This window comes from Anabas testudineus, chromosome 9, assembly GCF_900324465.2.
Source record: "Anabas testudineus chromosome 9, fAnaTes1.2, whole genome shotgun sequence".
Classification (NCBI taxonomy): Eukaryota; Metazoa; Chordata; class Actinopteri; order Anabantiformes; family Anabantidae; genus Anabas; species Anabas testudineus.
This window is the reverse complement of record NC_046618.1, coordinates 19,761,183-19,782,078: the sequence shown is the minus strand read 5'-3', so window position 1 is coordinate 19,782,078 and position 20,896 is coordinate 19,761,183. Positions and strand designations below refer to the sequence as shown.

Genomic DNA, 20,896 nt, shown 5'->3' with positions numbered 1-20,896 from the left:
AAATAACACAGAAGATCAGCTGGATCAAGTTGTGGAAAAGAAAATCTGTGGGAATCAAGATACTGAGTGAGATAAGCGAATGAGTGAGATCTGACTGCTGGCATGGGAAAGCGTAAGTGGCTGTGTGGGCTTTAAAATGATGACGCTCAGCTCTTTCCCCTGGAGAATAATGGGCTGAAATGTGGAGAGGCTGAGCACAAGGAACGCGCACAGATCAACGCGGCTTTTTCCAGAGACACACACGAGCCAGCGGTGTCTCCCACTCGTCCCTCTGTGAGAACAGAATGAATATTTTTTTCAATTTGAGGGGGACAATTGTCAGGCAAAAAGCAGAGGACAGAGCTGCTGCAGGTATGTTTCAACAGAAAACATGTAGTCAAGTGTGAGATTGTGGATTTCTAGAAGTAGGTATGACTTTGCATGTACTACTGTATACTCCATAGTGTATTTGCTATAATGCAATATATGAATAAATAACTTATAATGCCAGTCCAGTGTTTCTGGCACTGTCTGTAATATCCATTTCTATACTGTAATATTAGTCTGACTGATGTTTACATGTGTTTTTAGTGGTTTGTACCTTTTGTGCTGCACTGGTTCATTTCTTTATTCACAAGTACAAACAGTAGGTTAGCAGTTAGCAAAGTTGCATACACACATAAGACAGCACATAACACTTTATCAGGCGTGACGACGCACAATCAGCGTTACAATATGTATTTTAATCTCACTCACAGCCTTCCTGTAAGAAGTTTCCCGTCAGCATCAAACGCACCACCATACCCCAGAAGACCCTGTTCATTTAAAGATTATCCGGTAGATGGCGAGGCACCCGTAGGTGAATTCAGGCTCCTAGTATCTCCTGGAGAGGAAAGGATGCTGATGCTGATGCTGATGCTGATGCTGATGTAAACATGCCCTTGTATTTATAGCCAGCGTTATTATGGCAGAAGACAGTCATTTTCCACCAGGCGTTGCGATGCGAGAGCCGCTTAAGACGTGATTGTGAGCCAATTTAAAAAAAAAGAAGAAGGCGAGAAGCAAAATCAAGTTCATCCTCGACAGCAATAGGACTGAAAAATAATAGTTCGTCCACCTTCCGCCGAGCAATGTAGTCCGCCAGCACTACTAGCAAACAAAGTTGTTGCTAAGCGACAGTGGGGGGGGGGGGGGTCTCCCAGCGCATTGATATTCAAATTAACCGTCAGGTGTGCGATAAATAACGAGCTTCGAATGCGCGTCAGCCAATCAGCGTCGAGGAACGGGACTCGTTTTCCTCATAAACCTGACGCGACCCTCCAATAAAACGAGCTAACGAGCGTTGGCACGGTGCTAGCAGTGCTAGCAAGACCGGGACCCGGCGTGTGGCGCCGGGAGCCTCCGCCGGGGGCTCGATTTGATTTAGCCGAACGTCGAAGCTAACTCCGCTGAACTCTTGTTGGCCTTCTGACCGCTGGAATCGTCACTGCCGCCATCCAACGATGTCGAGGGGACGCGTTAATGGGAGACGACCTCTGTCCCACAGGAGGAGCTTATCTGAACCAAAGCTATGTTTACAATGATGGGACCTCGAGCAGAAACGCAGCCAGGTAAACGAAGTTAGCAAGAAGTCAGACGCCGTGGACTTCACTCAATTAAGTGTGGTCATTTGTTAGTTTATTTACCTTTTGCATCTGTAGGCCACGGCATGTATGGTGCATATGACCTGTGCGTGTTGGATCTTCTGCATCTTCTGATCACCTGCATTTAAATTTTACCAAAAATGAAGTTGCTCAGAAATATCTCATGATCGTTACATCATTCTCATTAAATGTCTTAGTTTTTCCAAAGCCTTGTGTTGTCATTACCAAGCTTTTGCTGAACATGGTCTGTGTTTTTTTTTTATAGAGATGAACCCTTGTCCCAATGACTTATTTATTTTTTAACCATGATCAAAGCTTAAAGGACACTGTCAGTGTTCAGATGGTGGGAAAACAATTGTGAGTACAAAATAAATGTTTAGATTTTGCTGGTGGTAATAGTCTCTGTATTGTAATCACAAGGAAAGTAAGTGTGACATCTACCTTCAGCCTTTCGTAGTACATAATTTGGAAGAAGACTGTGGATTTTCACTTTGTAAGTCACCTTTTGATTGCATTATTATTCTTAATTTTACTCTCTATCCTCATATTTATTTAAAGACCAGTGTTATCTCTGTCAAGCATGCATTTTCCTTTCTTGATCTGCTCTCCAATCTGTAGTAGTCTCTTCATTTAGTGAAGATGGTGGGAGCAGTTCTGTTCCCTATTATTGTGGTCACTTTGCATAATCCATTTGGTCAACTCCCAATGGTGGTAGATCATTTATTTCACAAGTGGACAGGGATGATTTTATTATCATGATGGATTAACAGTTATCATCTATCTTTTGCTTTTTGTGTCCCCTCATCCAGTTGTGCTTAATGTTAAGGGTAAAGTGAAGTACAATGTTTTTTTACCCTTCTGCACTCACCTCCTTTATTTCCTGTTTCTGTTTCCTCTTTTCACCAACACACTTATTTTCGTAATCTCTCTACGTCTGTGTACGCTTCTGTGGTTTCAGTATTAATCAGGGAGAGTGAGTGCATGTCTATGGATGCTATAAACCCACACTGTGGCGTGAATAACCCTTATGGAAGCTTTAGAGGAAAGTCAGAGTAAGCTCATGAACCATCCCTGCTCATCCTCACCTAGGCTGAGCAAATGAAAGCCTATAATCTACTGCACCTTTAGTAAACACACAGTCCAGGTAGATTATAGCTGATTGACCTTCCTGAAATGTGTCCCTTCTCTTTCCATCCCAAAATATACAACAGCAATGCAACACCATGGATAGGGCACATGTGAGATAGCGAAAACATTAATATTAAAGTCTACGGTTGCATCAAAGTGTGTTACAGCGTAATCCCATTCTGTTTTAAAGAGCAGCACATTTCAGAGGGCTAGCTGAACTCTGAGCTGCGACACAAGCAGTGCATGTAATGATTGCATCCTGCCCAGGTTTCCAAGATGTACATTTTTAATGGGTGTGTTTAACTCCATGTCTTTCTTCTCCCTCTCTTTTTGTCTCTCTCATTCAGTCATGAGTCCTCCACGTCGATCATCAGGTTCTCATGGTGAAAGGTAATTAACTGAAACATCATATTCGCCAATGTATCATAAGTGGGATACAAACAAACACACACAATGAAAACACGTAGGCCATACTATACATAGTTGACACACATACTATTATATAATGTACAAGTAGGTTGGTTGCATTTTCATGTTTGTAATAACCTATTCAGGATCCACTTTGATGGTGGAAAAATGTCAGTGTTTCTTTTTGAATAATGGATGCATTTGTGTATGTTGTTAAATAATATATGATAAATGTGGGACAGTTGCATCAAATCCTGTTTTTCTGAAATTTTTGACTTAAAGAATCAGGTCCTTGTAGAAAATTTTTATTTAACAAATCCAATCCCTTCCTGTCAGCTGTGTTTGGCGCTTTAGACAAACAGTTTGAGTTTATATTCAGATGATTCCTAAATGAAAATCAGTTGATCTCACTACAATAATCCTTAAGAAAAACATGCTGTGCTTACTGGTGATCATTATTCACAACAGATACAAATTGCCCTGTTTTACTATGCAGGATTTTTCTCAATTTTGTCCTAGATGAATAAATTAATGGGCATCTGAGGATTTCAGTGCAATATAAGTACAAGTCCTCCTGAACATTGATAGTTTTTATTGCATATAATCTGCTCTTACTCATCATGTAACCCAGTTACATGATGAGAATATTAAATCTTCTCCCTATTAAATCTTCTCCCCATTAATGGAGTTTTTATTGATTTCCTTGTATTTACCGGATATACAAATGATCTCAGGCACTATATTTTTGCGCATGTTAAATTGTGCTCCAATGTCACCGTTATATTGTAAAAAAAACAGGCATGTTAGTAAGCAGATGCGGCTGTCCTTGTCATTCCCCAGACCCTCCACTGAGACACAGCAGAAGAACAACAGCAGCAACTCTGGTGTTATTCTGGACATCTCGGCTCTTAAGATGGCCGACGTGGATTCAGAGGTGCCTCCTCTTCCACCTCGCTACCGCTTCAGGGACCTGCTGCTGGGGGATCAAACATTTCAGAATGATGACAGGTAGCATACAAAACAATATTACTCTACAGTATGCAAAGAAAGAGGTTGCCTTGGAATTTTCATGGGGGTTGCTTTGTGTCTATGGGTCTACTTGCGTTATGGTTCTCTTAAGCCTTTCAAAGTCCTTGTCCTATCAGTCCTCTAGAAAATGTGGCAGGGCTTGTATAAGATGAGAGAAACGTTATTAATTTCCGCTTTAACAAATATCCTATTTGTTTTGAAAATGCATTTTCCTCAACTGATCACAATAAAGCCCATCCCCTGACCCTTGACAGTTTGTAGTCACCGGACTACTGGAGTGTTGAGAGTCTTAAGATTTTAATTATTGCTGCGGGTGGTGAGGCAGACCAACAGATGCTGTTTATTGCCCAGGAAGGGAGGAATTAGCCAAGCGTCAGGCACAGCTGAGGATGGTGGAGCTTTCCATGGTGCTGAAATGAAGCCATCTCACTAATATCAGTATTTGCCTCAACATTGGCTTCCCACTGTCAGAGCACTGCTTTATGGTCTTCCTGTTGCTAGTTTAATTTTGCCGAGCAGATACTGTAGTTGCAGTTTAATTTTCGTTTAAGTTTCGAAAATTAAACTGCAAAACTAGACCTCAGCCTGCCTTGGTGTGATCATTATATCAACCTTTAAACCCTGATTCTCCAATCACACAGAATTGTTGGTGTACATCATTGTTCTGAAAAGCATGTTCTGTGTTGAATCTGACGGCATGTTCTGTGAACAATTTTGTATTCTGCACCTAGATCATTCATCTGTATCTGTACAAATGCAAAACAAATATAATTTCACACTGAACCAAGAATTTTATAGTAAGGTAAATTCTATTTTGCCACTCCACTGTCTTTTACACTCTGTACTTCTGTCAATGTTTTACATCAATTCAAGGCCTTTTATCTACACATGACATTTAGCGCAGTGGTCAAGGTCTCACCACACAATGGTGTGTGTGTGCTTTTACAAGCATTGCAGTGATTCCCTGCAATTCATTTTTTTTATTTCGTTTAAATCTACATGCCAGTTTAATCAGTACTGTTGACATAAAAGCTAATAAACTGAGCCAAAGACAAATAAGTGATTTGCACTTATTGCATTTGTGTATATACTAATATATACATTAGTTACATAAAGTAGTAGTGTTAGGTTTATCTCTTAATAGAGGCGCACAAAGATCTTGAGATGCTGCAGCAGTGAGGCTACTTGATTTTTTGCATGTGTGTTTTATCCAGTACATTCCCATGTGTATTGTTTTGTGATCACTATTCAGTTGCAAAGGGGTAATTAGAATTTGATGCCTAGCTACAAACAAACTGCCTAAGTGTGTGCATATGCATGCAAAAACAGCTGTAAACAGTAGCTTTCACACACACCTGCACAATGTGTGGTAGATAATGAAGAATCATATGAAAACAACTCCATTTCAACTCATCTTGCAGGATGTCAGTGTACAGTGATTGCTAGTTTCCGACCTGTAGTGGAAACAGAAGCAGACAATAGCACTGTGCTTTGGGGACTCTCTTTCTTGGTTGATGATCTTCTCCACGCTCGTAGTTTATGATGTTGATTATTTCCTGAGCTTGCAGAGTATAAAGCCTCAAAACAAATTAACCCACAGGGGGAGAGCCAGAATTCCCGTCTCTCCCCGCCCAGATGACCTTGCATCTGTTTTCTTGCATCTGGCATAGTTGGTAATGGACTAAAAAGCAGTGGTTTGAAGGACTCATAAACATAAAACATAATAAAGGTGTCAAGACAACAGCAGTTAGATACACAGGCCTCATGTAACAAAGATACTTCATTGATTATTTATAGATTTGACATTATTCATCATCTAAACCAAGATATAAAAAAACTAAAAAGTTTGCTCTCCAGGAATATGTTGTTTTTTCCAGTTGTGTTGAAAATGTATGTGCAATATTGCATGTTGAGTACACAAAGTAAACCTTGAAGTAGCTTTGCAAAAAATGGGCATTTATGAGCCTTTAAAACTGACAATTAGCACGTTTCATTATGTGTGCAACATTTAGCAAAATGGTCTCATACAGTGTTTTCCATATGTTTTTGCCTGATAATGCCAGTATAACAATGGGGAGTAATTCAGTCGAAAGATTAAAATTTTAGAGGCTAAGCAATAATGGTATTTAACAAGACAATGGCAAATAAAGTGAGAAAAATTTATAACTTTGCAGCCTGATTTCATTTCGTGATAATTATCTCATTGCTTGCATCATGCATTCATGCATTGTCGAGCTTGATCTTACACACACTCAAAGATATTAAAACAGTGGGCAAATGTCATTATTTATTAAATCAAATACTAATGGCAAACATATGGCAAAATCTTTGTTCTTGTTGACAAATGTAGTTAGGATCCCTGTTTATAAATAAACCCTCATTACTATCCAGGTCTATGGTAATATACAGTAGATAAACCTGTGTTTTGCAAAATCTGTCTTATCATGTTTGTCACTTAATCCTTCTTGGTTCTAGTGATGTCCCCACATGTCAAGAAACAATCAAAAAAAGAAGACATCAGTTTAAAATAAATGCAGTCGTTGATCGTGATGGAGTGCATGTCAGTGTGAATGTTTTGGTGTGTTTTTATATCCGCGGAGAAATGGAAGTTCCTCGACGTGTGTCACTCCACCAGCATTAAGTCAATAAGCCCTTCTGTGCTGCTAGAGTATGTATGATCTTGTATTTCCGATCATCTCTGTCTTTGGTGTGGATGTAGGCGTATAGTGTGTCTCCCTCCTGGGCTGTCATCATCTCTAGGGTTGGGTGTCAGAGCACTGTAATGACGGCTTGGCTATGTGGGTGCTGAAGAGGAGCAATCACGCTGAAGTCATGGGTCTGACAAGCGATTGGTTTGTGTGTGCGAGTCTGTCTGTGTGCAGGTGTTTGTGCTCTTAGTGTGGGCACACCGATGTGTGCACCTGTGAGTGTCTGGTTATACTGTACATATACTGACTATGTGTACGTGGGTTTATTTCTCAGTCTGTCAGCCAGCGGAGGGAGGCCAGGCTCAGTCAGTGTCAGAAATAGAAACAAGCCACCAAACACTTTTAGACAGTGTTGAAAACAGAATGAGAAACAGGGAGAAAATTAGTTCAATTTATCTTTCCTCAGTGTCTCTAATCTTGTTGGGGTTGTTTCTAATGATCAAGGCAGTGTTCTGATGGGAATAATGTTAACAGAGTGAGTAGTGTTAATTGGTCACTAAACCCTTTATCACTTCTTTGTGAGTCAAATAATGGCACTTGGTATGGTGATCTATCACTGACGCGTGTTCTGCTGTTGAGTAACAGCTAGTTTCAGACATGGACCATTCACTCATTGCTGTGAAAATCTAGAATCCAGAATAACAGCTTTAATGCAGCACAAAAGAGGCCTTATTTTTAACTTGTTAATCATGTAGAGTTCTGAGATTTCTCTCCTGACAGTATATTTTTGGGAAATCAAATGTTAGATACTTAAATGAGCAAAGAGGTTGTACTGTATCTTAGAGGTTCATTTCCATCTAGATGGATATTTAAAAAAAAAACTGTACTCCATGTAGAAGTGTCCTGTGACAACAATCATGCACTGATACAGACAGCAGCTGTTGTTTTCCGTGATTCTGTGGCAGATGTGACTGTTGGGATTTCATTCTGGGATGATTTCCATCTGAGTGAGCTCAGGAGGCTGATGGTAAGACAGAACAAAGACCAAATAACAAAGAAGGAACAAAAAGAGCCAAAGTAAGGGGAAAGAGGAGGATGAAATAGATGACAGATAGGCGAAAAGGAGGAGAAAGAACACAGAGACACAAGGAAGATGAGTAAGGCGCACAATTCTTGTTCATTTTAGATTTAGAATAGCAATTCTTATTTATCTGAACTCGCATGTATAAAAAAACACATATTGAGTTCCATCTATTGAGATACACTGCCTGTCCAAAAAAAAGTCACCACCTGGATTTAACTAAGCAAATGGGTAAGGGCCTCCTATTGAGTAATTACTGCATGGATGATTATTTTTCAGCTGGCAACAAGTTATTTAAGCCTAACTGATGCAGTGAGTAGCTTCTCATTTCTAAAACAACCATGTCGGAAGTTGTGGAAAAGATGCTGATCTGTTTCAGAAGTTGGTTGGGTCTAGGTTCAGCAACGTTACAGTATGTGTCCAAACAATGAGGTCAGCTGACCTGTCTGAATATACTGAATGATCATGTTATTCCATCAATGGATTTTTCATTTCAAACTGTGAAAGAGTGGCTTGATGAAACGGCGAATGTGTCCCGTAATTAAAGCTAAAGGCAGTCAAACGAAATATTAGTGACTTTTTTTTGTCTGGACAGGTAGTGTATTACTTCATAATAAAAACTATGGTTTGGTTGACTTGATATTATCTGTACTGTGATATGAATATTGTTGTTTTTGCAAATACAACCGTTCTTAGAAGATTCAAACAGCTGTAACCAGCCAATTAATTAAGCTATATCTTTAGTTCTCTTCTGTGTTTTATTATTTAAAGTCTAACCCTGGAGTGCTCTAGTGCCATCTCACCTTAAAATCTGATGTGCATGAAAGGCCAAGCACTGTTATTGGTGACATGCACAGATTCTCTTGGCAGCCAGAGCTTGCAATTTAAACCATAGGTAGCATTAGTCACCATCATCAGTGCAGAGTGGGTGGGTTACACTTAAGGGCTGCCAGACTTGTTCTCATCAGCAGTGGAGTGGCGGTGTGTCTTTGACATGCTGTTGTTTTTAGGATTGTTATTATTGTCACAGTGAAGCAGAGACCCCAAGCATGCTGTCTATGCTGTGTCTATTATGTCATATTCTATTGAGACTTGTGAGATTTGTGCAGCAGGTGAGCAGAAACTGAAATGCGAACAGCGAAAATGAGGACGAGCTGAGGCATTGAATTCCTGAAAAGCCCAGTTTGATCATGGCTTCATTTCAGCAATTTTCACTCCAGAATTAAAGGGCTTTTATTGGTCTTCATATAAAATTATGGTACATTACAGTGACTGAGCACAGAGTCTCAGAGGTAAAGCCCGACTGGCACGAACAATTAAAGGTAGGCTGAAAAGATTGAATTTTCAGAGAATAATAAGATTTTAGGATTTACATTTTTTCCTGGACTATTGTGTGTTTATGTCAAGTGATCTCTGGTGCATTTGCCATTTAGCCCCCATGCTTTGTCTTGCCAACTTAATTAGCATCGTTGGAGTTGGTTTGTTAGACTTTAATAAGCCGCTGTGATGATGGAGACATTTGCATGACAGCCCATTTAGATGAGGTTGTCGGCACTGTGGAGCGGGTGCCACACAGTGGATTACTATGGATTCACACAACACAATTCCTTCCACTATTTGTGGTTGAATAAAATATGCTCAACATGAATGCTGAAGCTGCATTTCATTTATAAAATAATTTAGTACACAGTTTAAAATAACTCCTGTTGATTGGTTTGTTTATTATCTTTATAATATAATTAATTAATTAATTGTCACAGACTTATATAGCTTGTGTAGTTATAAAAGTTGTGAAGAGATTTTATCTGTGTTGCTGTACTTTGTCTGTTTTGTTTTGTTTTGTTTTTTTTTTAGCCAAGGCAATCAGGAAAATGTTTTATAATCAGTGTACCCGTTGTGGTTCACTGATCATGGATTTGCAGCATTATTTTGTGAAGAGCCTAGTGGCTTTTCAAATTACTCAGCTGCCTGCCAGTCAAGAGATGTTTTTGTTTACTTTGACATTTCAACAATTAGAAACAATCTCTATCATCTAATTCAATTGTGTCCATTGTCTGTATGTGTGTATGCGCCATTTTGTATAGACATTGATTTACCGTATTATAGTGCGATAGTAATACATTTAATCATCATTAGAGTTCAAATACATAATGCATTATTTACATTATGAATTAATGTATTAAATTAGGCTGCTGGGTATTAATTGGTAAAGTTTGCAGAATTTATCAACCAGTGTCTAGCAAGGAAAAAAATGAATAAGAGTGGACTCTCAAAGGACAATTTCATCATTATAGGACGATCTAATCATATTTTGAGTCTTTTTAGTAAATGTATTCAAATTACTAATAATTATTTTCACAACATTTTCTTTTGTGTTTACATAATATCAAATATTTTAAAAGAATGAGTGTGGCTGTCAAAGTTGAGTTTTGTTTTATAAATAACACTGAAATGCCTGGTATGACTCCTTACTTACTGTGAGCTACTGATAAAATGTATTGGCAACAAACATTGAATTGGATCCAAGAGAATCCCTGATTTATGAAATAAACTTTATGCAGTATAGTGAGTAAGAACATCATTAATCAAACTATTCCCCATACAAGGATGAATACAGACTGGACTCCGAGTTACTGTATAACTGAAGAAGCTTTTTGGCTGCTAGCAAATATGAAATTCTGCAGCTGTTCACCTAGTTAAAAAATTATAATTTCTATTTTCATCTATACAAGCAACCGCTGTGCAAGTGTACACATCACGCATTCACGCACCAGCAGGATCTGATCTTTGCATGACACATGTGAGAGACTAGAAGAAAAGATTTACTGGTCCTAGAGACATCTTGAAGGCTGCATGGTATTTTTTTTTTTTTTTTCTCTCTTTTGGGAAACTCGCTTTACACAAGTGAACATTCTCTTTAGCCATTTTCCCTTCAGAAGGAGAACATAAGGTTATGACCGGTAAATGGATAGTTGAACCTTTTTGCACAAAGCAGTCTTTGGCAAACCAGCAGTCGGTGAGCATAAGCATGCCTGTGAATGTAATGCTTGAGTGCATGTTTATACTCCTGTGAGTAAGCCTGCCAGTGGCATTGACTAGACTTCTTCCTCCTCTCTGGCTATGCTGTGCACAGGCAGACAGCTCGCCCACAGCAAAGCCAGCTCATTGCCTTAATATGTTTTGACAGGGGAAGCATTAATCACAGCTCTTGACACCCATCTAGAGCATGGAGTTTCACCCAATGATCTTTGGGCTTTAGAAAGAAGCCTGGTTGCTCAACAGCACTTTCTTAAATTATCAGTGCCAGTATTTTTTTTTGTTTTGTTTTGTTTTTTTGTCCTATAATAAAATCCCATATTTACGAGCAATGGGATTTAAAATATAACGGCGGTTCACTGTGCTCTTGCAGTTAATCAGCGCTGTCCTCAAAATTCCATTTCCTTTTTTTTTTTTTTTTTTTTTTTTTTTTTTTTGCTGTTATCTTTCAATTCTGTGACTCAAAGTTTCTCATTTTGCAGAGCCTGGAATTCATTCAAGTTCTGTGTCAGGCATTTCAGAGTGGGATGCTTTGCCAGCTCCACCACTCACTGTAATAGGCTTCACTGCAGCTCCCTGCAGCTTGGGTCTGATATTAAATATGTAAATATTATACAAGATGCAGGTTCTACTTGCTTCTGCTGGAGCATGGAAGGGGGTTGAACAGCTTGTTCAAGGAAACTGCTACTAATACAACCTCACAGGAGACTAAACCAGAGCCACGCTGCCACCTGTGTCAATATATAGAATAAATTAAGTCAGCACTGGCTACAGTATGTGTGTACTCTGCCAGATGACTCACACTGTGCTGTTCTCTGTTTCACCACTAAGCGTCTCTGTGCTTCTACACCTGTGTCAGCCACTGATAAACTTGTCTGCATGTCTATTTCATGCTCTGGCAAATAGTTGTTTTTTTTTTTTTTTTTATTCAGTAGTTGTGTTTTTTTCTTTCATTACTTTATTGAGTTGCACAAATGTAACCAGTCCACGTGTCTACCAGCACTTAGTGCTCTAATTAATTAATTAATTAATTAATGCCACACTCTTTGTTAATTAGCATAATTTTCAGGTTAATTGCTGGATCATTTTATTTAGCAGTTAGCATGGAAGTGGAGGAAGTTGACTTATTAAGTACACATAACATTAACATCAAAGCTTTCATAGTCACAGTTACACATTAACATAATCATGGTCTAATAAGCATAATCAGTCTGTTTTACAACAGTTAAACAGTCTGGGTTAAACGGCTTCAGATAGGGATACTGTATGTTTATAGCAGCTGCTTAGGAAAGATGATATTTTATTCTCTCAAGTGCAGCATTTTCCTGTCCAGTCGGTGATTCAGTTACACACCCCTCTACTTACAGGTCCACCTCTAATCCTGAGGTTACTATCAATATAATTTAAAGTATGTACTAAAGGCTGAACTCAATATGCTAGCTCTAATGAATATGGAGTACATTATACATTTCTTGCATGCATTCTGAATGTGACTTCAGCTAATATGGCTTTTCTGATTACTCATTCTATGAGCACCTGACTTTAAATAGACCTGTAAGATCGTGAAAGAGACTATGTGAAATACTAACAGGTCTTAAATGGCTTTTCTCAATCCATGCGAAAATAAGATTTTAGTTAAAATGTTACCAGCATCACATGAGAAATGTTTTCTAGAGCTACATCAGTATCACCTCATTGTCTGAGCAAGCGTCCAAACCCCCTCGCCCAGAGTTATATTCAGGACTAAGCTTAACGTTCTTCAACACTATAGAAGACCTTAAAGAATTATTGACTTCTTAATAAAGCTGACATGAGACGCAGCAGCTCAGTGGTTAACACTGTCACCTCACAGAATGGAGGCCTTGTTTCCAGTTTCTTTACAGGTGCTCCAGTTTATTTAATCCAAACAAATGCAAGTAAGATGGTTTAGGCAAACGAAGCATGGCTAATGGCGGTCTGTTAGTATAGCCAGCTGTATGGTATGTTGCTGTGATAAAGTCAATACCTACATGCAAACAAATCAGTCAAACTAAAGGGGCACTTTGTTTAGCCATCCTTCATTCAAATCCTTAAATTCAAATTTGCTCTTGTTGCCCAAAGGCTGTGAACCAACCTCTTCAAACTCACACTGGAAAACTACTGTAGATCAGCAAAATACTTTAATTCATCAAATTCTTGCAAATTTAGTTTACTTTAGTTTTGACAAACTGCAGCATCAACTTAGTAAAGGAGCTTTGAAAGGTTGTAACATAATGATTGGATCTAAATGTTCTGTTTTACTAATGTGAATCTCAGTTACGGGGAGAGACGACATGCTTCTTGTCTTTAAAAAAACCTTCATCTCTATTACTTTTATGGATGTTTGAAGTGATCAGACTTGTTCTCCAGGTGTGTCCTGTGTTTCTGTGCAAACCTGCATGATCATGCCAGGAGTGTTTAACGTGGCCACCTGCTCATTTGTTTGTGGTTTCACGTGATATCTTTTACTCATTTCTGTAGTGAAATGATAATTAATGAATCTGAATCGCTCAGATGTTTTAATAGTGAGGACGTGGGCTCATAAAATGTGATTAAGAAGCATTTCAATCATCTACAGATGAAGAGCAGGCCTTTTGCTAATTGACATGACTACTGGCAGGTTGTTGTGATCAGAAGGAGTCGGGGATCGTTTCATTTACCCATCTTAGTTATGTAACCGGTTGGGGAGCCCGAAGGGTTGGCCGAGCACTCGACGTTGCATCGTGACGATGTGTGAATCTCATACGCGCATGGGACCTCGCGTCTCCATCAGGGATGGAGGAGCGCTCGATAACCAGGAGACAAGCTGATGCTCGCCTCAGTGTGTCTGAGGACCCTGTGATGCGGCAGGGCGCTAGACGCTCGACCTCCGCCTTCGTGCAGCGCCAGTAAAGACGGGGATGCGATTTTTCGGTCGCCGACTGAGTCTGTTCTGACACCAGGAGAAAGACACGCATCGGCCGCTCTCTGCTGGAGGTAACACTCGGGAGGCAGAGAGCCATGGCTGGGGCTAAGCTGACTCCCTCGCCCTCGGAAATCGACCCCGACGTCAAGACCGAGGTGCAGAAAACCCCTGAACCCTCTTGGGTCAACCCCTCCAATCCTCTTCGGACCATGGGTTCTTTTGGGAGCGATGCCGGCCAAAGGTAGCTGCCGCAGATCCGCACAAGTCGCATGTTTCTGAATGCAGCATCCACAGAATAACACGATGCTGCGAGCGCATGGTGCATAAAGTGTTCCCAATAACTTGGCTCGTAATTATCCTTTTGACAAAAGTTCTGCCGTCATCAATGTTCCAATAACATTAACTGTATTCACCCGTTACTTGATATTTCCCACAGAAACGTGTAGGAATGTGAGTGACATAATCGGTCCGCACCGGCTCATATAGACTGTTTTTCCTCGTTGGGGTTGAACACTAACGCAGCCTATGCCTCTGTTTATGAGTCAGCTTCATGACACATATAGGAGCTGAATGATTGCACGTACAGTCAATCATTTTTCTCTCAGCATCCACGGGATTCATTTAATGGCTGCAGTGCATCATTACATAATTCAATGGATGCTGCAACCACATTACAATTTTATGAAGCCTGATGTTTTTTATATGGTGCAGATTTATTTGTATTAAATCTCTACATTCGGAGGGGAACTCATTTGTGACGGAATCTAACCAGACTGATAGATGCAATACAAATACAAATGCAAACCACAGGAGAATATGTTGACATGCTTTCATATTTATTTAAACTCTTGTACTACATTTGAGCACATGTCTGCACCACTCTGTAGAAGCACATTTGCAGACCTCCACTGTCAGGACAGCCTTCTGACATTTTAGTAGACAAATTGGATTGTGGTTTGTCTGAAACCGGTTAAAATACAAACAACTATGGGAGAGAATGTATTTTTTTATTTTATTCCTTTCAGAGAGACAAAAAAAACTTGATAGATGCAGAATAGCTGCCATTAACGCTGAAATTGGCTCTCTTCTCTGCAGGTGATATGAGGTTGGTTTGGTTGAAAACAGAAATATTGTGCTTGTTTGGCAGTGCTTCAAAAACTACTGCACAGCAAATATGCTGCTGGTGCAGTGTGGTCTGTCTCTTAATATTTACTGCACATGTTTTTCTTGTCAATATTTATTTGAGGGCAGAGACACTTATAGGTACGTGTAATTAAAAACTCTGGATCTAGCCACCATACTATGGAACATTTAGTATGGCATTTAATGTTTAAGCAATCTGTCATTTACATTTTCACATTTGATGGCAACTAAAGCAGTGGTGGGATGGGGAAAATGGCACGTCCATTTTAGAAAGAATGTCAAAATAGTATAGGATCATTAGATGTGATTCAAAGATATCCAGTAAAATAGTCTGGCAACGGGTTTTGGACCATCACTCAAGTCATAACCATTAAGCACTACTGTGTGAAATCTCTTTAAATATTAACAAAATGCTTGCTTTTCCTTTTACTAGAAACTGTAATGTCCCATCAATAATAGAGGCTTACTTAAAAATCTTCAGTGATGTTCCAGAGTTGACAGTGTTAACACAGAGAAGTGTAACTACGGTAGTTGTATTGGGCTTTAGGGGTCAGGATCAGGGCTTGAGGCTTTAGGTGACCCGCCTTAGAAGCATCTTTGTATTTATTGTGTATTTTGAAGTGATCTTATTTAGGGAATACTGTATAACGGGATCCAGCTTGAAAGAAATAAAGATAACACTTGATTTGATATTGAAATTATTGGCACATTTTTTTGTGAATGTGAATTTTTCAATTGTAGTGGTGTAAGGACGGTTTCATCAAATTTGAGTTATATCTACCACATTTAAATGTGCAAAGGTGGCACTTCACAAGTGTTGTTCATTCTTCTAAGCTTTGTGATGTTTTTCATTATAATGATCACAAGCTTGACGTGACAGCTCAAAGCTGTCTGCTCAGTGTTTTTATAAAACCAAAAAGAATTGCAAATGCTGGAGTAGTTCAGCTAAGGATGCAAAAAATTATGATGACCACAGTGAAGATGGTATTGCGTTGTCTGTTCTCAGATGCTTACTTTTTTGTTTATGTCCATGCTAATGATGAAGGTAGGTTTGAGCTTTAGATGATTTGTTGATAGCTGTTTAGTATTATCATCTGTCAACTAGGAGGATGTGTAGACTGTACTGTGTATATTGAGCGTGAAAATACAGGAAAAAACGAATTTGCCAGTAAACATAATGATCAATTACCGGTGGTTCGATTCCAGTTTTTCAGGTAACATTTCAGTTACTGTCAGTAACGATTAAATACAAATTTTCTCCCTCTTTTATTAATTTAGTTGTTAAAAACACGTTTGTCAGGAGGATGCAGTGTGTTGACCTAGCCATCTAAAAAGCATATATAGGCTATGTCTATATCCATCTCTGAGACTTGTCTCAGTAGATGTAGAAACACTTTAAGCCATGACGAGACAAAAGCTGAGTGCCAAAGTGGCCCACCACGGTGACACAAGTAGTATGAATGGAAATGGAACAATAGCCTATTTGAGGGACATGACAGGTCCTCCCTGTCCCAGTTGCATGGTGGAATTAAAACAGCGACCGCTCCCCTTAACAATGTCTTTGCATACAGGTGTTATGTGGCCACTTAAATTACATTGGACAAGGCGAGAGAAGTTCGCTTTTACCAGAGTAAGAAACTAATCTTCCTCAAACATAGCAGGACTGTAAAGGGTTAACTTAGTGAGGTTGCAGTCTGCTGTTATAACTATGCCAACTGTGTTTTGTTTTTGTTTTTTTTTTTTTAAGTTTTATCGTATTATTAGTATATACTGATAATAATACAAGGGATGACGAAGATGAAGCTTGCACAGACAGAAGTGCCATGTAGCAGCAGCTGTAATACTAAAATGATGGTGGTGAATAATGACAAAGAATTATGATATATGCACTCATAGATGGAGACAGAGATAAATGTTGGAGGGAGCCTATTGTATTCAGTTTTTAGAAGTTTAACAATATTGACTGGCCAAACTGCAAAGCCACAATGTTTGTTTGGTGATCTAAAACACAATATATGAACAAGGCTGTAAAATCTACAGTAATGCATCAATTTCCCAGTTGCTGTGAGTAATCAGTTTTTGATCACTGTCAACTATTTATTAAGGTTAGGTCGCCATTCTTGGCAGCAATTTATTCATTTTATATTGAAAAGGAATTAAATATGCATTTGCCTTGGGGCTTACCGATGTAACATTACCTCACTCAGTTAGAGACAAACCAACTTCATTTATCTGTAGAGTCCACTCAGAGCCCCTCACTGTCCCCTTCAGGCTGACAGGATGTTGTCAGCAACCACAGAGCTTTCTAGGTTGTGAAATGTGATCAGTGAGGGATTTGTGCCCAGCTGGCTCGATAATGAGAGGATGTGGATGGAGGAGTGGGAGAATCAATAATTCGGCCCATCGTACGACATGGCCTATTATCAATTAGCTTATTTTTTGCATAATTTATAGCACCTGGGAATCCTCTTCATGTCTGTGTGCATTTGTACAGTATTGACATCCCAATACTGTAGACAACTCAAAAGAGAGACTAAGTCAGACTTGGATGATCTTCAAGAACAGAGGGATTGACCATCTTTTAAACACAGGATGTGGTCAAAACAGAAACTTGCACAGATTTATTTTGTATTCATCCAGTCTAGCCAACACATTGCCACTTCATGAAAAATCTGTTTAGAAAACGAGCATTTGATGTGGTCTATTCGTGTGCCATGAATCTTAATTTCAGAGCCCAGGAGGAGATGCTTGTGATATGGTTTTCTCGTTAAGACTACACAAGTAAATTATAATATTCAGAATGACTTAGGTTTTTGCTGGACATAGGCTAACATAATACTAACAGGACTGTTCATTGAAATATGCAGCATAGATTTTATTTTCCTTTTTAATTAGTAGTTGAATAGAAAACAACCACACAGAGGAGACATCGTGCACCAAGGATCCTTGGCAGCGGGGTTTCTTGGAATAATCGGGAGGAATCTCTCGTTTACTGTTTGTCTGCAGAACATTGGTTAGAGAGAGGGAGAGAGATCCCAAAACTGAATAATAGTTGCTGGTAACTTAAAGCTAACTCACTGTTAAATATTTATTTTACCTCTTATTAAGTTGAGCTCCCACAAAGGTTCCATAAAATACTGAGCGTTGTTTTTCGTGTACTTGTACGCGCACCACTCACACGTTCTTGCTTTCCTCCTGCAGCCATATTGATGCAGTTATCATAAGGTTCAGTATACTATTGTGTCTTACACAGTAACCTGGAGGCAATTAGGGGTTAAAAAAAGAGCTGTGAATATTCTGTTACTGTAAGTCTGAAATTAAATGATGACCTTTCTCTCCCACATGGTAAAGGAAAAGCTGGTCTGAGTAGATCTTCATTATTCTGCACCAGCTGTCAGATAGTTTATTTGGTGTAAACATGAAGCTAATGGACTTCTTTAAAATTAATGAGAAGCAGCTCACCTAAATCACCTGAGAATTTCTTTAAAACTCTGTATGTTAACAATCTCCTTTATCTTGGCTTCATAGCTGAATGTTAGCTTTATTGTGGTTGCTTTAAAATCTACAAACACACTATGATTTATGCACAGTTTTTTCATTAATACATTCCCACAATGACATGAGGAAATTTGTCATTTAATTAGTTCTTTCATTAGTTCATAATTTGTTATTGGTTTTCCAGCTGATTACCTTTTAACTTTCTTTTGTAATTCATTGAAGCTCAATTACACTGATTGTGATTATGTAGAATTTCTCCTTTTATGCACAGACTGCCACGGTATGTGTCCTTTCTTTTGTTTTTATGTTTATTTATAGTGCCCTCCTTTCACTGGACAATTACACTTTCATTTTCATTTCAGTAGCCGTAGTTTAATGACGGGTTTTAATGTGGTCCTTAGGGCAAATTACATGTTGTCCATCATTATTGCTCATTAAACGAGGAGGATGAAATCTCTTTTGACTTGAGAGGTGAAACTCAAAAATGATGAGTGTCCTGGCTACTATACGTCCTCTAAACAAAATGAATTTTTAGATACCAGGGGATGCATTTAAAAGCGTGCTGGCAGCCTTTATTTAAATCTCTGCAACACTATGTGCACAGCACTTTCATCCATCACACTCATCTCACTTGCGTCCCTTGCTTCTTGATAGCATTAGTTAGCAGAGAATCAATTAGAAGGCATGAAGAATGTGAGGATGTCGGATAATTTGAGAAAAGCTGCCAAACAGAGGAGCTCTGGGTGTCAACAAGGACTGAATTTGAGCCCTGCTCCAGAAAAAAACTCACAACAGGGGCTATGCAAAATGGCACAAGCACAGACCTTCAGTATCTGAGACGATTGGAAGGGAGGGAAGCACTCAGATTAGATCGTGTTTGGCAGAGTGCCCTCTAAAGAGTGCTGTTAAATTGAATATTATGGACTGAATGTTGTTTGAGACCACCACAGTTTGTGATTCAGAACCAATCACTTTGTAGTATTGTGGTGGATTGTGTTTTGTCCTGAGGTGTCCATGTGTTCTTTTAAAAATCCCCACAGTTAAGTCATGTGACCTAGTCTTAACAAAAAAAGGCGGAAAAAATAAAGGACGATTTACGACAAAGCTACTGCAGCATTGTTTGCAGCGAGTCCAGTGATAAAACGTTACCATAACACATGATTAGGTTTTGTGATTTTCCCCCCCAAAAAATATGGATTATGTACAATACCTTGAGTCCTTTGTCCATATTCGAAGTGAAAAGGCAGTTTTGTTTAAATTATGATCCATATTTTCCATCTTTTAAAAGTTGGATGTATTTCAGAAGTAAGTGTTACTGTAACTGGTAATGTGGCATGAAGCGGAAGTGCAGTTGCTATGGTTACCTGTGGTTTAATACCTGCTGACAGATTTAGATCTGAGGTTTAGCTGTTGACCACAACTATGCATAAAGTGTTAAAAGGGTTTAATGTCATATATTCTATTATAGAATGCTATAGCAGAGTATACATATAGATTATGGTCAAACTACAGGGCATTATTTTGTTGTATGTTGTTGGAATAAAAAGTTACTGTGCTTGAACCAACTTCGTGTATTTATGAATGGGAGAATTTGAGATGTGTCACCGAGACGTGGGGGGCAGCTTGGGAACTATGTGAGGAAATGTTGGCAACCCTTCTGACGTAGATCTTGTGAACAGGAAGAAAACCCTCCTAAAATCCTATTTGTCCTTGAAATTGGTGCAGAGCCCTCCCACTCTACATCAGCCAGTTCTTAGGGCAGTTCTAAGTGAATGTGATTGAAAGCGTACTTAGAAAGTGCTCTTCATTTTGCACTTGTTGTCTCTGAGTAGCTTCGCTCACATTTGTGATATCAGATCTGCTGCACACAGGTGAGAATTGATTTACTTCTTTGTTTTGTGTATCATAATTAGAGTAAGACTTGAAGAGCAGCGCAAATGTATTAATTTAGCATTTCTTTAGATGTTTTAACCTTCTTACATTTATGGTTAGGACAGAGACTTCAAATGAGCTGTTTGCTAGGCACTCATATGCACTTCATCAGTTATTTGTGTGTGACAATGTTTAGCTGCATGTATAATTGTGAAATAAACAAATATAATAACATTAACTGCATGGATATTAGGATTTTAATTATTTGTTTATATGTTAAAAAGACGAAGTAGAAAAGGGAGTATATTAGTTGTAAGCTAGGGGATGTGAAGGCAGCATGTGCTTCTGTTCAGCAATAAAGCTGTTAGCAGCCACATCTTTACTGCTCATTACAAATAGCTACTAAATGGACAGTAAGATCACAGTAGATCATGTTACATATAGTATAGTATCTCGTATAAGCAGACAAACAATTTTGTACTTGTATATTTCTACTTTTTTTTGGGCA

At 38.9% G+C, this 20,896-nt stretch overlaps 1 protein-coding gene across 8 annotated transcripts in view; it reads left to right on the top strand.

Moving 5' to 3' along the window:
* Positions 1–202: 202 nt before the first annotated feature.
* Positions 203–20,896, top strand: part of si:dkey-21e5.1 (potassium channel subfamily T member 1) — a 55,721-nt gene continuing 35,027 nt past the window's right edge. For 3 of the 8 annotated variants that reach the window (XM_026342836.1, XM_026342837.1, XM_026342835.1), the window contains exon 1: positions 13,732–14,116. In XM_026342836.1, the coding sequence (XP_026198621.1) occupies positions 13,971–14,116 (146 nt within the window). In that variant the 5' untranslated portion in view covers positions 13,732–13,970. Of the gene's footprint in view, positions 352–546; positions 1,590–3,097; positions 3,141–3,998; positions 4,167–13,731; positions 14,117–20,896 lie in introns of those variants that run through there. The other 5 variants (XM_026342832.1, XM_026342831.1, XM_026342834.1 and 2 more) reach the window with 4 other exon arrangements.